Genomic DNA, 17,186 nt, shown 5'->3' with positions numbered 1-17,186 from the left:
TCTCCAGTAAAAAATGAGAATACAATTAAAGAAAGACAAAAAAGTAACCCTCAACTGGACTCCAACCACTGACCCCTGGAGTAGAAATCTAACACTTAGACCACTCGGCCATCCGTGCTCATACAATGAGAGATGTATTTTATTCTTCCTTTTCAGGTTAGTCAAAAGGTGCATATTATTGATATTTTTAGCATGGTAAATGTTCAGTATTACTGTTTCCTCACAAATATCGTATCTACAATGAAAATTTGCGAATCTGATACAATTTTTTTATTTTGTCAATTTATCAAAACATGAAAAGGTAACATGTCAAGTTTAGATATAACGTAAAGACGTAGTTATAAATAATTGTTTATTTCATGGTACTGCATTTTAAGGCTGTTTTGCCGTTGAGTTAAATAACATATCAGCATGGATGTATTATGCATGAGTAGTTATGATGCCCGAAATTGATTGATATAAATGCTTATGTATGTCCAAGCAATACATTTGAAGTCCATTTCCCAACCATTCAACTTCCATTGTACTCTGTCCAATATAAGGTCAGCCATTCGGTTTGCATAAACTGGAGCATGTATGACACTTGATTCTGTAGTTGTTATTCCGGTGATAATAATCTATAAATGAATCACATTCACCCATATGTTCGTCATGTCACTGGAGATTTACCAGAATAACGTTGCAAGGTTTAATCATGATTTATATACTGTAGAATCATAATTATTCCTTGGACATTAATTTACATTGATTCTGTTGGTTTACAAAGCCAGTCCTGACACGTTAGTGTAGTGCATCACACAGTAAAGTTTTTGCTTCTGGATGTGCCATTATTTTACCTCTGCAAGATGTATAATGGGCATACATGCCATAAATTTTCAGACAAATTCCGGGACATTGAGCTCAATTTTCCGGGATATTTGCAGATTTTCCGGGACATGTATACATATAGCGATATTTAAAGACATATATGCATTTTTGGTACGCAATTTTTTCACATCGTAAATTGAGACCATCATACTAGTAAATATGTTGTTAGCATCTAAAACAATTTTATGCATCGTTGATTATCACAGGCATTTCATTAATCTTTTCTAAGTGTATGATCTCCATCGTTAATTCGATCTTTATCACATGCTATACCCTGTTTCCCATGAACTATAATCATTACAAATATTTTCATCTGTAACACATGTGTAATATACTTTTTAAGCGTTTTCATTGGCTTGGTTTTTGTTTGAATGACCAATCACATTTTGTTATTTTGCTGAAATGATGTTGCAACGTCAAATGACATCATGAAATGTTAACAACATTCAGGATTTATCATTATATTTGCATAAATATTAATTTAATTTGCTCATTTAAAAGCATGTGATAAAAAAGGTCTGACACTCGTTGTCAGATCATACCATATTTTATTTAACTCGTCCAGGAAATTTGTTAGTAATCTTGCCAGAGGCTTGCTTACTAACAAAATTCCTGAACTCGTTTAATAAAATAACCCTGAGATAAGGTACATGTGTATATGGATTTTGTAAATTCGGGACATTTGACAGATATGCGGGACTGCGGGACACATTCTTCATTTCCCGGACAATCCGGGACGTATGGCATGTATGATAATGGGTTTTATACCTGAAGCTTCCAGATTTTTTGTTTTCATAATATTAATGTTGTTTGTCTCTGTGTGCATTTTTTTTTAGAAAGTTCCAGATAATATCATTGTTTACTAAAGGGAGACGTGCAATCTTACAATTTTCAAGCAGATAGCACTAAGCAATTTATGAATCTGTTGGGCACTGTGTTGTCCAAGCTACATTAATAATATCAGCCAGTCATGGTGATATCGGTGTGCCCCTTTCTGGTGTTTAAAGACATGGCAAATCCTAATTCTCTCATTCATTATCGTCCTCATCTCTAAAGAGTACACTTGGCATGTTGTCAATGTTAGTATTATTTCTTTGTTTTATTGTTACATCATCAGTGAGTGTCAGAAATCTGATCAGCATCAACTTCAATTGTCATTCTTGGCTAATGTGCAAGAGATTTGCCAAAAATCTATAAAATATCATCATCATCATCATCATCTGCATACTGTGGTTCATTACGAATACCAAGCAAAACTCTCTTTACTTCTTAATGTCTCTTTCGGACATTTTGACAAATCCTTTTTAGCTCATCTATTTTTTGAAAAAAAATTATGAGCTATTGTCATCATCTTGGCGTCGGCGTCCGGTTAAGTTTTGCGTTTAGGTCCACTTTTCTCAGAAAGTATCAATGCTATTGCGTTCAAACTTGGTACACTTACTTACTATCATGAGGGGACTGGGCAGGCAAAGTGAGATAACTCTGGCGTGCATTTTGACTGAATTATGTGCCCTTTTTATATTTAGAAAATTGAAAGTTTTGGTTAAGTTTTGCGTTTAGGTCCACTTTTTTCAGAAAGTATCAATGCTATTGCATTCAAACTTGGTACACTTACTTACTATCATTAGGGGACTGGGCAGGCAAAGTTAGATAACTCTGGCGTGCATTTTGACAGAATTATGTGCCCTTTTTATACTTAGAAAATTGAAAATTTTGGTTAAGTTTTGTGTTTAGGTCCATTTTATTCCTTAAGTATCAAAGCTATTGCTTTCATACTTGCAACACTTACTAACTATCATAATGGGACTGTGCAGGCAAAGTAATGTAACTCTGACTGGCATTTTGACAGAATTATGTGCCCTTTTTATACTTAGAAAATTGAAAATTTGGTTAAGCTTTGTGTTTAGGTCCACTTTATTCCTAAAGTATCAAAGCTATTGCTTTCATACTTGCAACACTTATTAACTATCATAAGGGGACAGTGCAGGCAAAGTAATGTAACTCTGACTGGCATTTGGACGGAATTATGGGCCCTTTATACTTAGAAAATTGAAAATTTGGTTAAGTTTTGTGTTTTGGTCCACTTTACCCCTAAATTATCATAGATATTGCTTTCATACTTGGAACACTCGCAAACTATCATAAGGGTACAGTAAAAGGACAAGTTGCATAACTCTGGATGTCATTTTTATGGAATTATGGCCCTGTTTTGACTTAGTAACTTTGAATATATGGTAAAATTGTGTGTTTCGATCCACTTTACTTCTTAAGTATTAAGGCTATTGCTTTCAAACTTCAAATACTTTCATGCTATCATGAGGTTACTGTACCTGGCAAGTTGAATTTTACCTTGACCTTTGAATGACCTTGACTCTCAAGGTAAAATTATTAAATTTTGCTAAAATTGCCATTACTTCTTTATTTATGATTAGATTTGATTGATACTTTGACAAAACTACTCTTACCTGACATACCACAATAGACTCCACCCAAACCATCCCCTGTGCCCCCCCCCCCCCCCCCCGAATCCCCCCCCCCCCCATTTTTTTTTTTTTTTTTAAGATCATCTCACAAATGACCACCACACCCTCACACTATATCCCCCCCCCCCCCCCCCCAATTAAAAAAAAAAAAAACGGTTAAAAAACACAAATATTTACATAACATGCTTTTTTTTAGATCAAATCAAAACAAAAACACGAAGCCAGATTATTGTACTTTGACCTTTGTAATAAATGCAGCCTTATGATACCGAATAATAATGATTGTCTGTGTGTTTTGCTATATGATTGTGTTTTATATGTTTAAATATTGCATCAAATCCTGACACATTCTACTAACAGACATTGCAGGGTGATGATGCAATATTTCATAACCAGTTTCTTTACATCAATAATTAATCAGGTAGAGATATTTTTGATCAACTTATGACTTTTGATATACATTTTGAAAAGAATGTACTTTCACTATAATTATGCCCCCGAAGGAGGGCATATAGTGATCGCACTGCCCGTCTGTCTGTCTGTCCGTCTGTCCGTCACACTTTTGCGTTTAGGTTTCGAAAAATGCTCATAACTTATATGTGGCTTCCGATGTAACCTCCATATTTGGTATGCATGTGCATATGGACAAGGCATTTCCATACGCACAAAAATGTTGACCCCTTTGACCTTGAACTTCAAGGATCCACATTTAGGTTTTGAAATCTGCGTTTTTATAGGTTTCGAAAAAGCGTTTTTAGGGGGTATATGTCTTCCGATGGAGACAGCTCTTGTTAGTTGTATTCTTATCTGCAAATGCACTTATATTTTAATAGCGTGAACAGTACAGCAATGCTTGTTACATAACAATGATTTGTTCTATGCATAAGAATGGGATAATCTGGAATAATTCTTCTTGCTTCTCACCATAAATCAAATTGATTAGACATGGGTTGTCTGGAATCAAGGTCAAGATCACTGCTAACAATGCATTCATACATACATAATTTTTCTGTCCACAATTAGAACAGTACATTGACCTTTTAGCAATTGTTCAGACATTGAATTTGTAGGGGTAACTTTAAAATGAGTCGCTAATTAATGCTTATCTAAAACAACAGGAAAGTGATTTACCTGATTCTTTTCTGCTTTAAGATTTGATGGCATAAATGTCAAAGCAGGACATGGGTAACATCCTTCAACATGTAACTTGTTGTTAGTGTATTTGGCACCGTTCTTATTGAATTAATTAATACAACCGATCTACAAGTGAAATTTAAATTTAGATTGAATGCATTATGTACAAACTATTTTCTGAAGGGAAAATTAAATATCTTTGCATGATAAAAATGCATGAGTTTGCTTTTTTTCCACGCAAATTTACATGTGGAACAAATAATGATGACCCCAATGCACTATTGTATTATTGCCATTGATTTCTTAATGTAAGCTTTAAATTTGTAAATATTTATGAGACTCAAGTGCATATGCCATTAAAAAGTTGTTTGTGCCTAGTAATAAGTTGAATTACAAATTAAGTCTATTAAGTGCTTTATTTTGTACTCTTCTTCGAAACTGCATGCCTAAAATTGTAATGATATAATCCAAGAGATATTCATGAATGTCGGGCTTGAAAACAAAAAACAGTCGACTTTTTTCAGAATCCATGTAACAGTGACAGTTATACATCTTTGGTAGCAATTTGCAACTGCGGTTAAGGGGCACTTTGTTTGTGAGGGTTAAATAACCAGGTTTTTCAACTTCATTGAAAACCTGGTTAATTACACTGCTGCCCAGGCAGTAAACATATGGCAAGGTTGTTATTTACAATCTCTCACCTGCCTAGGTTGACAATGAGTAGTGCAGGATATTAGGGGCCAAACTTGATAAGAGTTTCAGATTGCGTAATCCCGGCAGTGACTCATCCAAGGAATTAATATTGCTGTTCAAGGCCAACTTGTATGTTTTTAAATTAACCCTTTGCATGCTGGGAAAATTGTCTTCTGCTAAAATGTTGTCTGCTGAATTTCTAAAATTAGCATTTTCTTAGATTTTTTCCCCCAAAGAATACTATCTGAATAGCAAACAGTTTGGATCCTGATGAGACGCCACATTCTGTGGCCTCTCATCTGGATCCAAACTGTTTGCAAAGGCCTTCAAAATTCGGTTCCAGCACTGAAAGAGTTAACAAACAGTTTCTCTTATTTACACTAGTTTGCGAAATAAGTTTAATGACATAAGATGAAGTACAAACTTCAATCAAAGAAGCTTAATCTTTGTTGTTGTGTGCCTTTTTGCACAGTCTTACTTTGTTAATTACATGTGAGAATGCCCCAAATTGGTACACCAACATGAACTAAATAACAACTGTAACAAACTCTGCACAGGTAAGTTTTATACCACCCTGTTTTGGTACCGCCACTTGGTACCTTTTTGCACCCATGGGTCGATATTCATATTTATCAAAAGCCTGAAAAATACCTTGAAGTCAGAACAGCCATTTTGTAACCATGTCAATGGGTTATCTGTTAAATTTCAACCTACTATTCAGTTTCAATATACTGTTTTGCCTACGTGTACACCCTTGTTCTTTTAATTCATTTATAAACAAGACAATCATCAGTCAATGGATGTTTTTGTCAAATAAATATTTGTTCCCTCCGTTCAATCTCTGAGATCTGATGGTTGATTGCAGCGGTAATTAAGCAAGGTTTGTTATGTTATCAGTCCAGACAATTTAACTAGTATAGGGTTTATTAATTTGCGGCATTTAATCAGTCCAGACAATGTTAACGCACTGCCAAAGTTGTTATTTACCAATTATTGTTGCTTACTAGTGTTGTTAAACATTAAACAAATTATTGCTGTTTACAAGTGTTTTTAAACATTTAACAATTATTGTTGTTTACAAGTGTTTTTAAACATTACACAATGATTGTCATTTGCTTGTGTTGTTGTTGTTGTTTAAAATTCTCAGTCAGGAATGTTTATTGGCTCATTTGATACAAAAATAAAATAGAACTGCAGTGTTTTCTTAAATAAACATTGTATGTATCAAACTTCAATATTTTAGTACATAAACCACTCTTATAGTGAACAGAAATGTTAAATTATATTAAATGATAAAACTTCCCTATTTACAAGTCATTTTGAGAAGACCTTGATGCCTGGGAAACCTAAAATACTAGAATACTCAGTGTTTCTGATTGCAAACTGGGGCAAAAAACAAGTGTTAAAGAAGAGATAACAGGAACTCCAGCCAGTATGAGACAGAGGATGTCCTTTATGGACTGATTAACTAGTCTATAAACACCTTAAATAATTTAAGCTGTGATCTGGGAAATTGGGGCTTAATGCATGTCATCCAAGACTATAATGTTAAATCTCCACAGGCTAATTCAGGACAACACTCTCTGCCTTAACTTGATTTTTGCTGAGAGACTTCTTTTAAATCAAAAATACAATAAAAACGGATAGTATTGTCCCTGATTAGCCTTTGCAGACTGCAAGAAGTGCTGAGTCACATATCAATGAGGACATCATGGTATCCCGGGCGACGAAACATGTGCACATTTTTCTAAGATGGGCTTTAAAGCTTTCATATCAAGGTATTTTTTAAAGTATTGTGTGGTAATCACTGATCTTTTAATATATGCAAGAAATCCCAACATAAGAAGATGTGTTCAATATTTATTAAAAACCATTCGTGTTCCATAAATTACAATACAAATTCAAATTAAAACTCTATTTTGCAGAACTTTATTGCCTGCTCATCTAAACACTAACTAGCCTAGTGTTCTTGTTGAACAATATGAACAATAAAGACCTTTGATTTCGTCAGGCTTTCATGCTACATTTTAAGTTTAGGGGGGTATATAAGGTGAACTTGTCTGTTGGTCTGTCTGTCTGTTGGTTGGTCCGTATGAAGTGTCCGCTTCACCAAACTTGGTCAGAAGTTGTATCTTTGTGATGTCTAGGTCATGTTTGAATATGGGTCTTTCCAGGTCAAAAACTAGGTCATGGGTCACTTAGTGCGTTTTGAACATTCAGCATGTGGTCTGCTCTCTAATTCAAGAAGTTTTCATTAAATCTTCACCAAACTTGGTCAGAAGTTTTATCTAGATGATCTTGTGGCCAATTTTGAACATGGGCCATGCCGGGCCAAAAACTAGGTCATGGGGTCACTTAGTGTGTATTTTTAACATTCAGCATGGTGTCCGCTTTCTAATTCAAGTAGTTTTCATCCAATCCTCACCAAACTTGGTCAGAAGTTTTATCTAGATGATCTTAAGGCCAAGGTCGAACATGGGCCTTGCAGCGTCAAAAACTAGGTCGCCGGATCACTTAGTGAGTTTAAAACATTTGGGATGATGTCTGCTGTCTAATTGAAGTAGTTTACTTTCGATATTCATCAAACTTGGTCAGAAGTTTTATATAGATTGTCTCTAGGCCATGTTCGAACATGGGCGGCGCATGCCGGGCCAAAAACTAGGTCCCGGGGTCACTTAATGCCTTTTACACATTCAGTATGGTGTCCACTCTCTATTTTAAGTAGTTATCATCTGCTCTTCCCCAAACTTGGTCAGAAGTTTTATCAAGATGACCTCTAGACCATGTTTGAACATGAGCCATACTGATGCAAAAAAGTAGGTCACTGGGTCACTTTAAGCGTTTACACATTCAGCATGATGTTCTCTATTTCAATTACTTTTTATCCCCTCTTCATGTGGGGGTACTCATCAAGTCTGTGACAAAGTTCTAGTTAGATTTTAGTATTGGGGGGGGGGGGGGGGACAGGCTGGTGGCTGGATGGCAGGCATCATTGTTTATCAGAGTTTGCGTGGATGTAGAAAAGTCTCAGTCAACCATTTACTTTGGTTGAAAAATTCATGGAAACTTGGAAATGATATTTTTGCTTTGTTGGATTTTTGTCTGTTTTCAACAGTAATATGAGGGAGGTCAGATTACCAAATACATTTTCCTGGTAAAGCTCAGGTTTACCAGTACCATAATGCGTACACTATGCCAGTTACTGAAAACTGCCCTTATCAATCAGAGGTAGGGATGTAACGGCCTTGAAAGGATTTATGAATGATCCCTACTCAAGAAATGTGGGCAGGAACTCTTGATACTCAGGTTCTACATAAACATTTAGAATTGCTTAAAAAACAATCAGCACAATGTGCTTAAAATGGCTTCAAGGAAAAAACAAGTTCATATATGTATAGAGTTTAGTGTCGCACATATATTTTCTTGGATGGTTTCATTTTCACATTACTTAGTGTCATTTGCATTGTATTTAACACTGAAGTAATGTACTATCTACCAAGAAAATGGACTTGAGAGTGTTTAACCCTTTCAGTGCGGGAACCGAATTTTGAAGGCCTTTGCAAACAGTTTGGATCCAGATGAGACGCCACAAAACGTGGGGTCTCATCAGGATCCAAACTGTTAGCTATTCTGATAGTATTCTTTGAAAAAAATCGAAGAAAATGCTAATTTTATAAATTCAGCAGATGACATTATTGCAGACGACAAATTTCCCAGCATGCAAAGGGTTAAGTAAGCCTAATAGGCTTTCAATCCAATCAAGCTTGACTAAATAGGTTCATACTCATTCAATTGGGATTGATGTTCACTTGGTTTTGATGATGCGTTCATTAACTACATAATAAACTTTCACCTATATTCATGTTGTTAAATTTTGCTTGATTGCTAAAAATGAGATTTAACTTGTTTGTGCAATCTTGCACGACCTTATTTTCAAATGGTTTCACTGTGATCTTACATTCTGCACAGATGATTTATTGCAACATTTAAAATTTGAATAATGATGTTAGTTTGCTAGTTTAAAGACAAAGCACTTGCAGTTATACAAGATTTTAACTCAGTTAAAACTGTTATTTGATCCTTTCAAATGTTAGAAAAAATCTCTGCCTGAAAAAGTACTAAATGTGCTGTGAATGAAAGATATCACTTAGTTAAAATCTTTCAGTTAATTGGTTTACAACTTGCATATGAATATTATTTTAATATTAATATTAATATTATTGTTGTAAATATGAATCTGTGTGAAATATTATATTACACAAAAAATGAAGGAAATATGTTCTTAAAATGAAACAAATATGACCAGCTTTTAAGATTATTTTAACTTTATATATGTATTACTTACCATAAATGTTGAACTTTTGAAATAATTAAAAATATATTACATCAATTTTTTTATTTTGTGCAATTAAATGTCTATGTGAGATGTTATACAACATTATTGATATAGAAAAAAGTATATTCATAAAAAGACCTTACCTCTAAATTTAGTTGTGAAAAATCTGTGTAGCTTTTAAGATTTATTTAAATTTAAGTCAATTATTGCTTACCGTAAAGTTCGAATGTAAAATCATTACAACAGGTTCATGCAGGTTAACTATTTCTTGTAAAAGTTATGACAACACTAGAACATTATTTTGATTGCTGGAAAGAAATGTATAACAAGGGCTGTTTGTAAAACATGCATGCCCCCCATATGGGCTGTCCGTTGTAGTGGCAGCCATTGTGTGAATACGATTTTTGTCACTGTGACCTTGACCTTTAACCAAGTGACCTGAAAATCAATAGGGGTCATCTGCGGGTCACGATCAATGTACCTATGAAGTGTCATGATCCGAGGCAAAAGCGTTCTTGAGTTATCATCCGAAAATCATTTTACTATTTCGGGTCACCGTGACCTTGACCTTTGACCTTGTGACCTCAAAATCAATAGGGGTCATCTGCAAGTCATGATCAATCTACCTATGAAGTTTCATGATCCTAGGCGTATGCGTTCTTGAGTTATCATCCGAAAACCATTTTACTATTTCGGGTCACCATTACCTTGACCTTTGACCTAGTGACCTCAAAATCAATAGGGGTCATCTGCGAGTCATGATCAATCTACCCATGAAGTTTCAAGATCCTAGGCATATGCGTTCTTTAGTTATCATCCGGAAACCATTTTACTATTTCGGGTCACCTTGACCTTTGACCTAGTGACCTCAAAATAAATAGGGGTCATCTGCAACTCATGATCAATCTACCTATGAAGTTTCATGATCCTAGGCGTATGCGTTCTTGAGTTATCATCCGAAAACCATTTTACTATTTCGGGTCACCGTGACCTTGACCTTTGACCTAGTGACCTCAAAATCAATAGGGGTCATCTGCGAGTCATGATCAATCTACCCATGAAGTTTCAAGATCCTAGGCGTATGCGTTCTTGAGTTATCATCCGGAAACCATTTTACTATTTCGGGTCACCGTGACCTTGACCTTTGACCTAGTGACCTCAAAATAAATAGGGGTCATCTGCAACTCATGATCAATCTACCCATGAAGTTTCATGATCCTAGGTGTATGCGTTCTTGAGTTATCATTCAAAAACCATTTTACTATTTCAGGTCACCGTGACCTTGACCTTTGACCTAGTGACCTCAAAATTAATAGGGGTCATCTGCGAGTCATGATCAATGTACCTATGAAGTTTCATGATCCTAGGCGTATGCATTCTTGAGTTATCGTCTGACAACCACCAGGTGGACGAACCGACAGACCGACCGACCGACAGACCAACATGAGCAAAGCAATATACCCCCTCTTCTTCGAAGGGGGCATAAAAATAATAATCTTAAAAAAACTTTGTTATCAATGAAGCTTGAGGATATTGTTAGCAATGGTCAAGGTTCAAGAAATATAATTGTTGCTGCTCTGAAAATACAGTGGTTAATAAGTTATGTTACTCATAAATTAGGGGACTGTATTCCCCATACAATGGAACATATAATATGTCTCTTTTATAGTTCTTCATTGTTTTTATTGTCTAAGAGATCCCTAGCACTACACTGAGCATTCTTCCTGTTGGGTAAATAAAACATGCAATCAGAACTCACTGCGTCCTAAATTGCAAATTTTTGCAGAGACTTTCCCCCTATGTTTATTCTTGCAAGAATTATTGTTGGAAAAACTTATTTCTGAAGAAGCATTAATATGTTTACCTGCTTACATACCTGAGGGCATTAACCTTACTGTTATGCCATAGCGATGAAGCAAATAAAAACTACACTCAAATGCTGTAAACTTTTTGTACTCACATAATCAACTTGGTAAAACAGCTAGGTAAGAATTCAGTGCACACACAAGTAGTATCAGATGTTTGACTATCTGACCTTGTTTTAGGATGACATGAGGTTGGAAATATCAGGTTTAGGTTCAGGTTTGATGCTGTTTGCTGCTCATCAGTATCTTCGGGTTGGAAATTAAGCATTTAAAATGTGAATCTAGTTAGAAAGATCTTGTATAGAATTAAGGGACTACAAATGCATAAAAATAGGTATCTAAATGGTACATGGTTACCCATTTTATTTTTTTTTATTCCGTCCTCCTACCAGACACTTTAGTTCTGGAAACCCCTCATTTTTAATTACATGGTTAAACATAGCTGGGAGCCTCACAAAGCTGTTAGAAGTTGGGTCCTGTGGAGCTTTTAATCATGTTGGAAACACTCTAGTTACAATACCAATGATACTTCAACTTGTCTTTAGCTGTATCATAAGGAAAATCAGACTGGTTTTTAGCATAGGTGCAACGCACCTATGCTTAAGGTATATACGACATTTCAAAAACACACATCGAACGGTTGTCCTTTATGAAGCCTTACCTGATCAAAAATCAGACGAAATATCTTTTTAATTTAGTTTATGGTAATTCTTACAATATTTTTTTTGAAACGTTTTTCTAACGTTTTCTTCCAAGAATATTGCTGACACCGTTTTTAGTGAATTTTTCTAAGACCTTTTTACGTGAAAAAAACTTCTAAGAAACTAAAACAAATTTCGTTCGTAAAACAACTTCTAAGAAACTAAAACAAATTTCGTTCGTAAAACAATTCTGTTCTTGTTGATAGTGACCTCACACCTAATTTCTATTTCCTTTGTTTACTGTTCTGTGAGAGGTCAAATGTTTTCTGATTTATGACATGGATTCTGACCTGCCTTTCTATGGATTTGATGAAGTAGAGTTTGAAAGTAATAGAGATGTGTTACTTGAAGTTAAAATGATTTACTTTTAGCCAGAAATTAACGTTACGAGTAGAGCTAACGGTTTAAATGTGGCATCGGATTTAATGGATTCGCGCGAATTCTGGACGAGTGTTGTGTCTGTAAAATATTAAATGGAAATCTGTAAATGTATCAAGTCGGAAAAGAAAACGGATGGTTGCATAATAATATGCGTGAAATAATGTAATTCTACGTATTTATTTTCATAGTTATGTCATTTTGTAACCATTCACATTCGTCACTATTTGGAATTCCCGTTTCTATAAATAGAACATATTGGTAACAAGGGGGGCGACTCGTGATGTTAGCAATCGTTAAGGTTACAATATACTCAATAATCGAGTCATGAAGGCTGTACTCTCTAAACAAATCATCATATTTTCCTCGAAGGCATGTTATACAATTTAGACTGTTGTTCTGGTTTTATCGTTTGGAGATACTGAGAGGGTAAGCATAGGTGTTCACTACTAAATCCCTGAAATAGGATAAAGTTGGAGATTAAAGTAAAAAATGGCACTTCAAAAGGTTACAATCCACTAGAATATTTTTTTTATTTGAGTCGAATTCTTTTTTGGTTTGAACATGACATATCTTTTGTATTGCTTAAATCGATTCAGCTAAGAATGCTCGTCAAGAAAAGGTATGGTTATGGGGGTCTCTATGTGCAAAATGTTGTATTTATTTTCGCTCGAAGTTGTCGCTTTTATATCGAAACATATAAGGAAACTATTTAGTATATTTTGACCTTAACATTTACTTCAGCAGCATCTTCCCTGTATCTTGCAACTATGCTTTCAGCGCCATCGGCGCTCTCGTTTTCATTTGTCAATGATTAAATTGAACAGCTTTTTTTTATATAAAATTCTCATGATTGTGTTTTTTTGTTTTTTTTTATTTTGGTGATCATGGTCACTGGTTTGTAGAATTTCACAGTTTCGCATGCGTTCTTGATTTTTGTTTTTGAATGATTGTGATACTTTTGTGCATTTTTCAGATCTTGCCACCTATGGAAATCGTGGGATGATAGAACCTGCAAAAAGACCCAGTATGCCTCAGTTACCAGTAAACAATGGTGAGTGACTTTTAAGAAACTTGTCTTGTAGAATAGAGGTTCAAAAGTTATTTACTTTTTTTTCACTTGTCCATGAAAAAAAATTTGGTGAATTTTTTGCTGACCATTTTGGTCATAGTTCCTGTGCGTTTTGCGGACTTCGTGCGTGGAACAAAATAACTTTTGTTCATTTTGCTATTATTTGAATTTATTTTTTTGTTTTAATTGTCACATTTGGTTGAAACTTGCCATCTCTATGGGTTTTTATGCCCAAGGTAGGGTGGCATATAGCAGTTGAACTGTCCGTCAGTCAGTATGTGTGTATGTCAGTCTGTCTGTCCGTCCAAAACTTATCATTGGCCATTACTTTTTCACTATTGAAGTTAGCAACTTGATATTTGGCATGCATTTGTATTTCATGGAGCTGAACATTTTGAGTGGTGGAAGGTGAAGGTCAAGGTCATCCTTCAAGTTCAAATGTCTAATATATGGCGTCTGTCTGTCGTTCCAAAAACTTTAGCATTGGCCATAACTTTTTCACTATTGAAGATAGAAATTTGATATTTGGTATGCATGTTTATCTCATGGAGCTGAACATTTTGAGTGGTGAAAGGTGAAGGTTAAGGACATCCTTCAAGGTCAAATATCCAATATATGGCGTCTGTCCATCCGAAAACTTTAACATTGGCCATAACTTTTTCAATATTGAAGATAGCAATTTGATATTTGGCATGCATGTGTATCTCCTGATGCTGCACATTTTGAGTGGTGGAAGTTAAAGGTCATCCTTTAAGGTCAAAGGTAAAAAAAATGATAATTCAAAGCGGTGTTCTCATGAAGCTGCACATTTGGAGTGGTGGAAGTTCAAGGTCAAGGTCATCCTTCAAGGTCAAAGGTCAAAAAGATTTAATTTTTTTCAAAGCGGCACAAAAGGGGGCATTGTGTTTCCGACGAACGCATCTCTTGTTTTCACAAGGAATCCATATTTTGCATTAAAAATTATGCTGCATAAATGTTTCAGAATTATTTATTTAAACCTAGAATCACACAAATATACATCATCTGAAAGGAAAAATTAATCAAACATCAGAAAATAAAGCATCTCAATTCAAATTGTTAAACAGTTTATACATTTGGTCATTTGGACATGATATACATCAACTTCTGTTTATTATCAAATTTCACAAATTCTAAAACAACACCTATTGTTAAAAGCTTTTGTGTTAGCTGTGGTGGTTCAAGATTTCCAGGTTCAATTAAATGAATATTTTTCACAAATATTTCTTGACAGAAAGGCCCAGGATAATTGCCACCATCCATTCTTGTTGTCTGAAATAACACAAAACATATTTTTACAAACTATATACAACAAATCAACACATAAATGTCACTATCTTTATATGTCCAAATTTTAACATATCCGAAATATAGTACATCAGAATGACCTACTTTTGATTTCAGAAATAGTTATTATTTTAATTAAAATATATCGGTCCCAGAACATTATATTAATGGAACTGTTAAACATAAGTGCTCACAATTGCCTGTTGAAGCAAGTTAACATGTGTTTTTGTCATGGTCTTGATTAAGGAAATAGCGTCCCTAATTATATGGCTAATAATCGTTATAATTATTGATCTTCGTGACAGTTAATCCCAGGATAACATAATTGATAGTTCAATGTCATACAGGAGCCGTTAATCCGATAATAACCCCCTTAAACTTGACTCTTTAATTTGGATATTCATGGCTTGAAATCGTTTTAAAAACTGTTGATTTTGCGATTTTTGAACTTTTGGTACGAATCAGTTCGGAACAAAACCGAAGTTTCGTACCCATTGAAAATAAAGAAAAGACACATATTATATGCACAAATTCTTCACTACAACTGCATTAAACAACACATTAAATTTTATTCTCTAAAATATGACCGTATTTGTGCGTAAAATATGGAAGGTTTATGTTGACAAGCATAAATGGGTTTCGCATTTCGAGCAACTGTTAAATTAAAATCGTTCTTTTCTTATTGCTTTCATAATAATGTTAAGTCATTTTAATATTATCAATTTTATAAAATTGTAAAGAAATAATACAATATTTACTTACAAATCGATTCCATTCAGGATTTAATTTGACGGTAACATAATTATTGGGAAATAAGCAGACTTTGCTGATGAAAGCATTGTAGCATTCTTGAACAAACAATGATGGCGAAGCTTTTGGTAAATTCCAGCACATGTACATGATGAAGGATGTTCAGGTATTAATGTGGGTAATTAAAACTGGGTTTATTATGATGATTTATAACTCATTTGAACTTTTTGTAAAACCCGGCAAGCGTTTTGTGTTTTAAAGCCACCTTTCGGTATCCGAAAAAAATCGAGATTTTTATAAAAAAAATTGGTTTCGTCAAAAATTGGAGTCGGCGGGTCCGAAAATCATTTTATTAAAAAATTCTGGCCTTATTATTAATTTTTCTTAATAACAATTTTTCTATTCATGGGATACCAGTTCATAACAACACACATTTTAACAGTATTTTTCATGACCATATCATAACTCAATTACCAGAATTTTTCACAGAGATTAAATCTTCCAAACTTAAAAAGCTGACTGCTCCAAAGTTATTTTGTTTCAAAATGAATTACTGTTATAAATGTAATCAAATTCGATGTCAAATTTCCTATTTGAAGTCCTTGTTTATATATAACTACCATCAGCCCTTTTGTGAACAAGGAATGAACTCCTGTATTACTATACAAAAGGCCACTTACAATTTTATGAATGTGGTGATATTCATTTTTAGCTATTATAGTTTGCATATGTACTTTCTACCCAAACACTATGGCATAGCTCATTCTGATGCTCGAGTACTTAGCAGATCTGAACGTTTGACCTCCTGGTCACACATACCTGCTGGTATTCAATTGAAGTTGTGCTCAAAGATATCACAAAAGACATTAGCATTTATCGGAAGCTTTGTACCTTGATAGGCTGATACAATCAGGATTTAATTGAATTTAAGCCTCATTCTGAAAAACGGGGTGTATTGCAGGTGCATTAAGTGCCGTTCCAGATTAGCCTGTTAAGAATGCATAGGCTGATCAGGGTGTACACTTTCTGTCTTAACTTGATTTTGCGCTAAGAAAAGTTGGCTTTTAAACAAACAATTCTATAAAAGCAAAATGCAAAGGCCACTCTGGTACTATGGGACACATGCATTATGCCTAGTTTTCCCAGGAGGCTCATTTTGTCAGTTATTCTATAGCAATCTATTAAGTTGTCAATACAGGAGACAGCAGTTGTGAACATTGCCCAATGAGAAATGAAAGCTGTCATCATCTCCAAATAATTTTCAATTCCCCAATGACATCACTGAGAAAATAGCTGGTTGATTTTTCATAATGACTAAAATGGTTTTGTTAAAAACATCATTAAAGACATTCTGCTGGATATTACATTTTGATCCATGAGAAATAAAACTACAACAAAAACAACTATTCATACTATGAAATCATTATTATTCAATTCACCTAATCTTTTTAAACATTATTGTCCATTGAAATGATGAAAAGTCAAAACTCACTGTATTTGAAATTTTAAATATTTGTACACAGAAACATAAACATTTTTGTCAATATTAAGATTTAAAATAAGTATACAAGTATTCAATACAAGTACACCAGTACTATTCTA

The 17,186-nt window shown here is 34.4% G+C and overlaps 1 protein-coding gene across 2 annotated transcripts in view; it reads left to right on the top strand.

Moving 5' to 3' along the window:
- LOC127873696 (protein similar-like) overlaps positions 1–17,186 on the top strand; it is a 124,296-nt gene that overhangs the window by 43,823 nt on the left and 63,287 nt on the right. For both annotated transcript variants that reach the window (XM_052417635.1, XM_052417636.1), the window contains one exon: positions 13,434–13,511. In XM_052417635.1, the coding sequence (XP_052273595.1) occupies positions 13,434–13,511 (78 nt within the window). The remainder of the gene's footprint in view (positions 1–13,433; positions 13,512–17,186) is intronic.

Source organism: Dreissena polymorpha, chromosome 3 (genome assembly GCF_020536995.1).
Source record: "Dreissena polymorpha isolate Duluth1 chromosome 3, UMN_Dpol_1.0, whole genome shotgun sequence".
NCBI lineage: Eukaryota > Metazoa > Mollusca > Bivalvia > Myida > Dreissenidae > Dreissena > Dreissena polymorpha.
The sequence above is the reverse complement of the archived record's forward strand: the minus strand, read 5'-3'. Positions and strand labels throughout refer to the sequence as shown.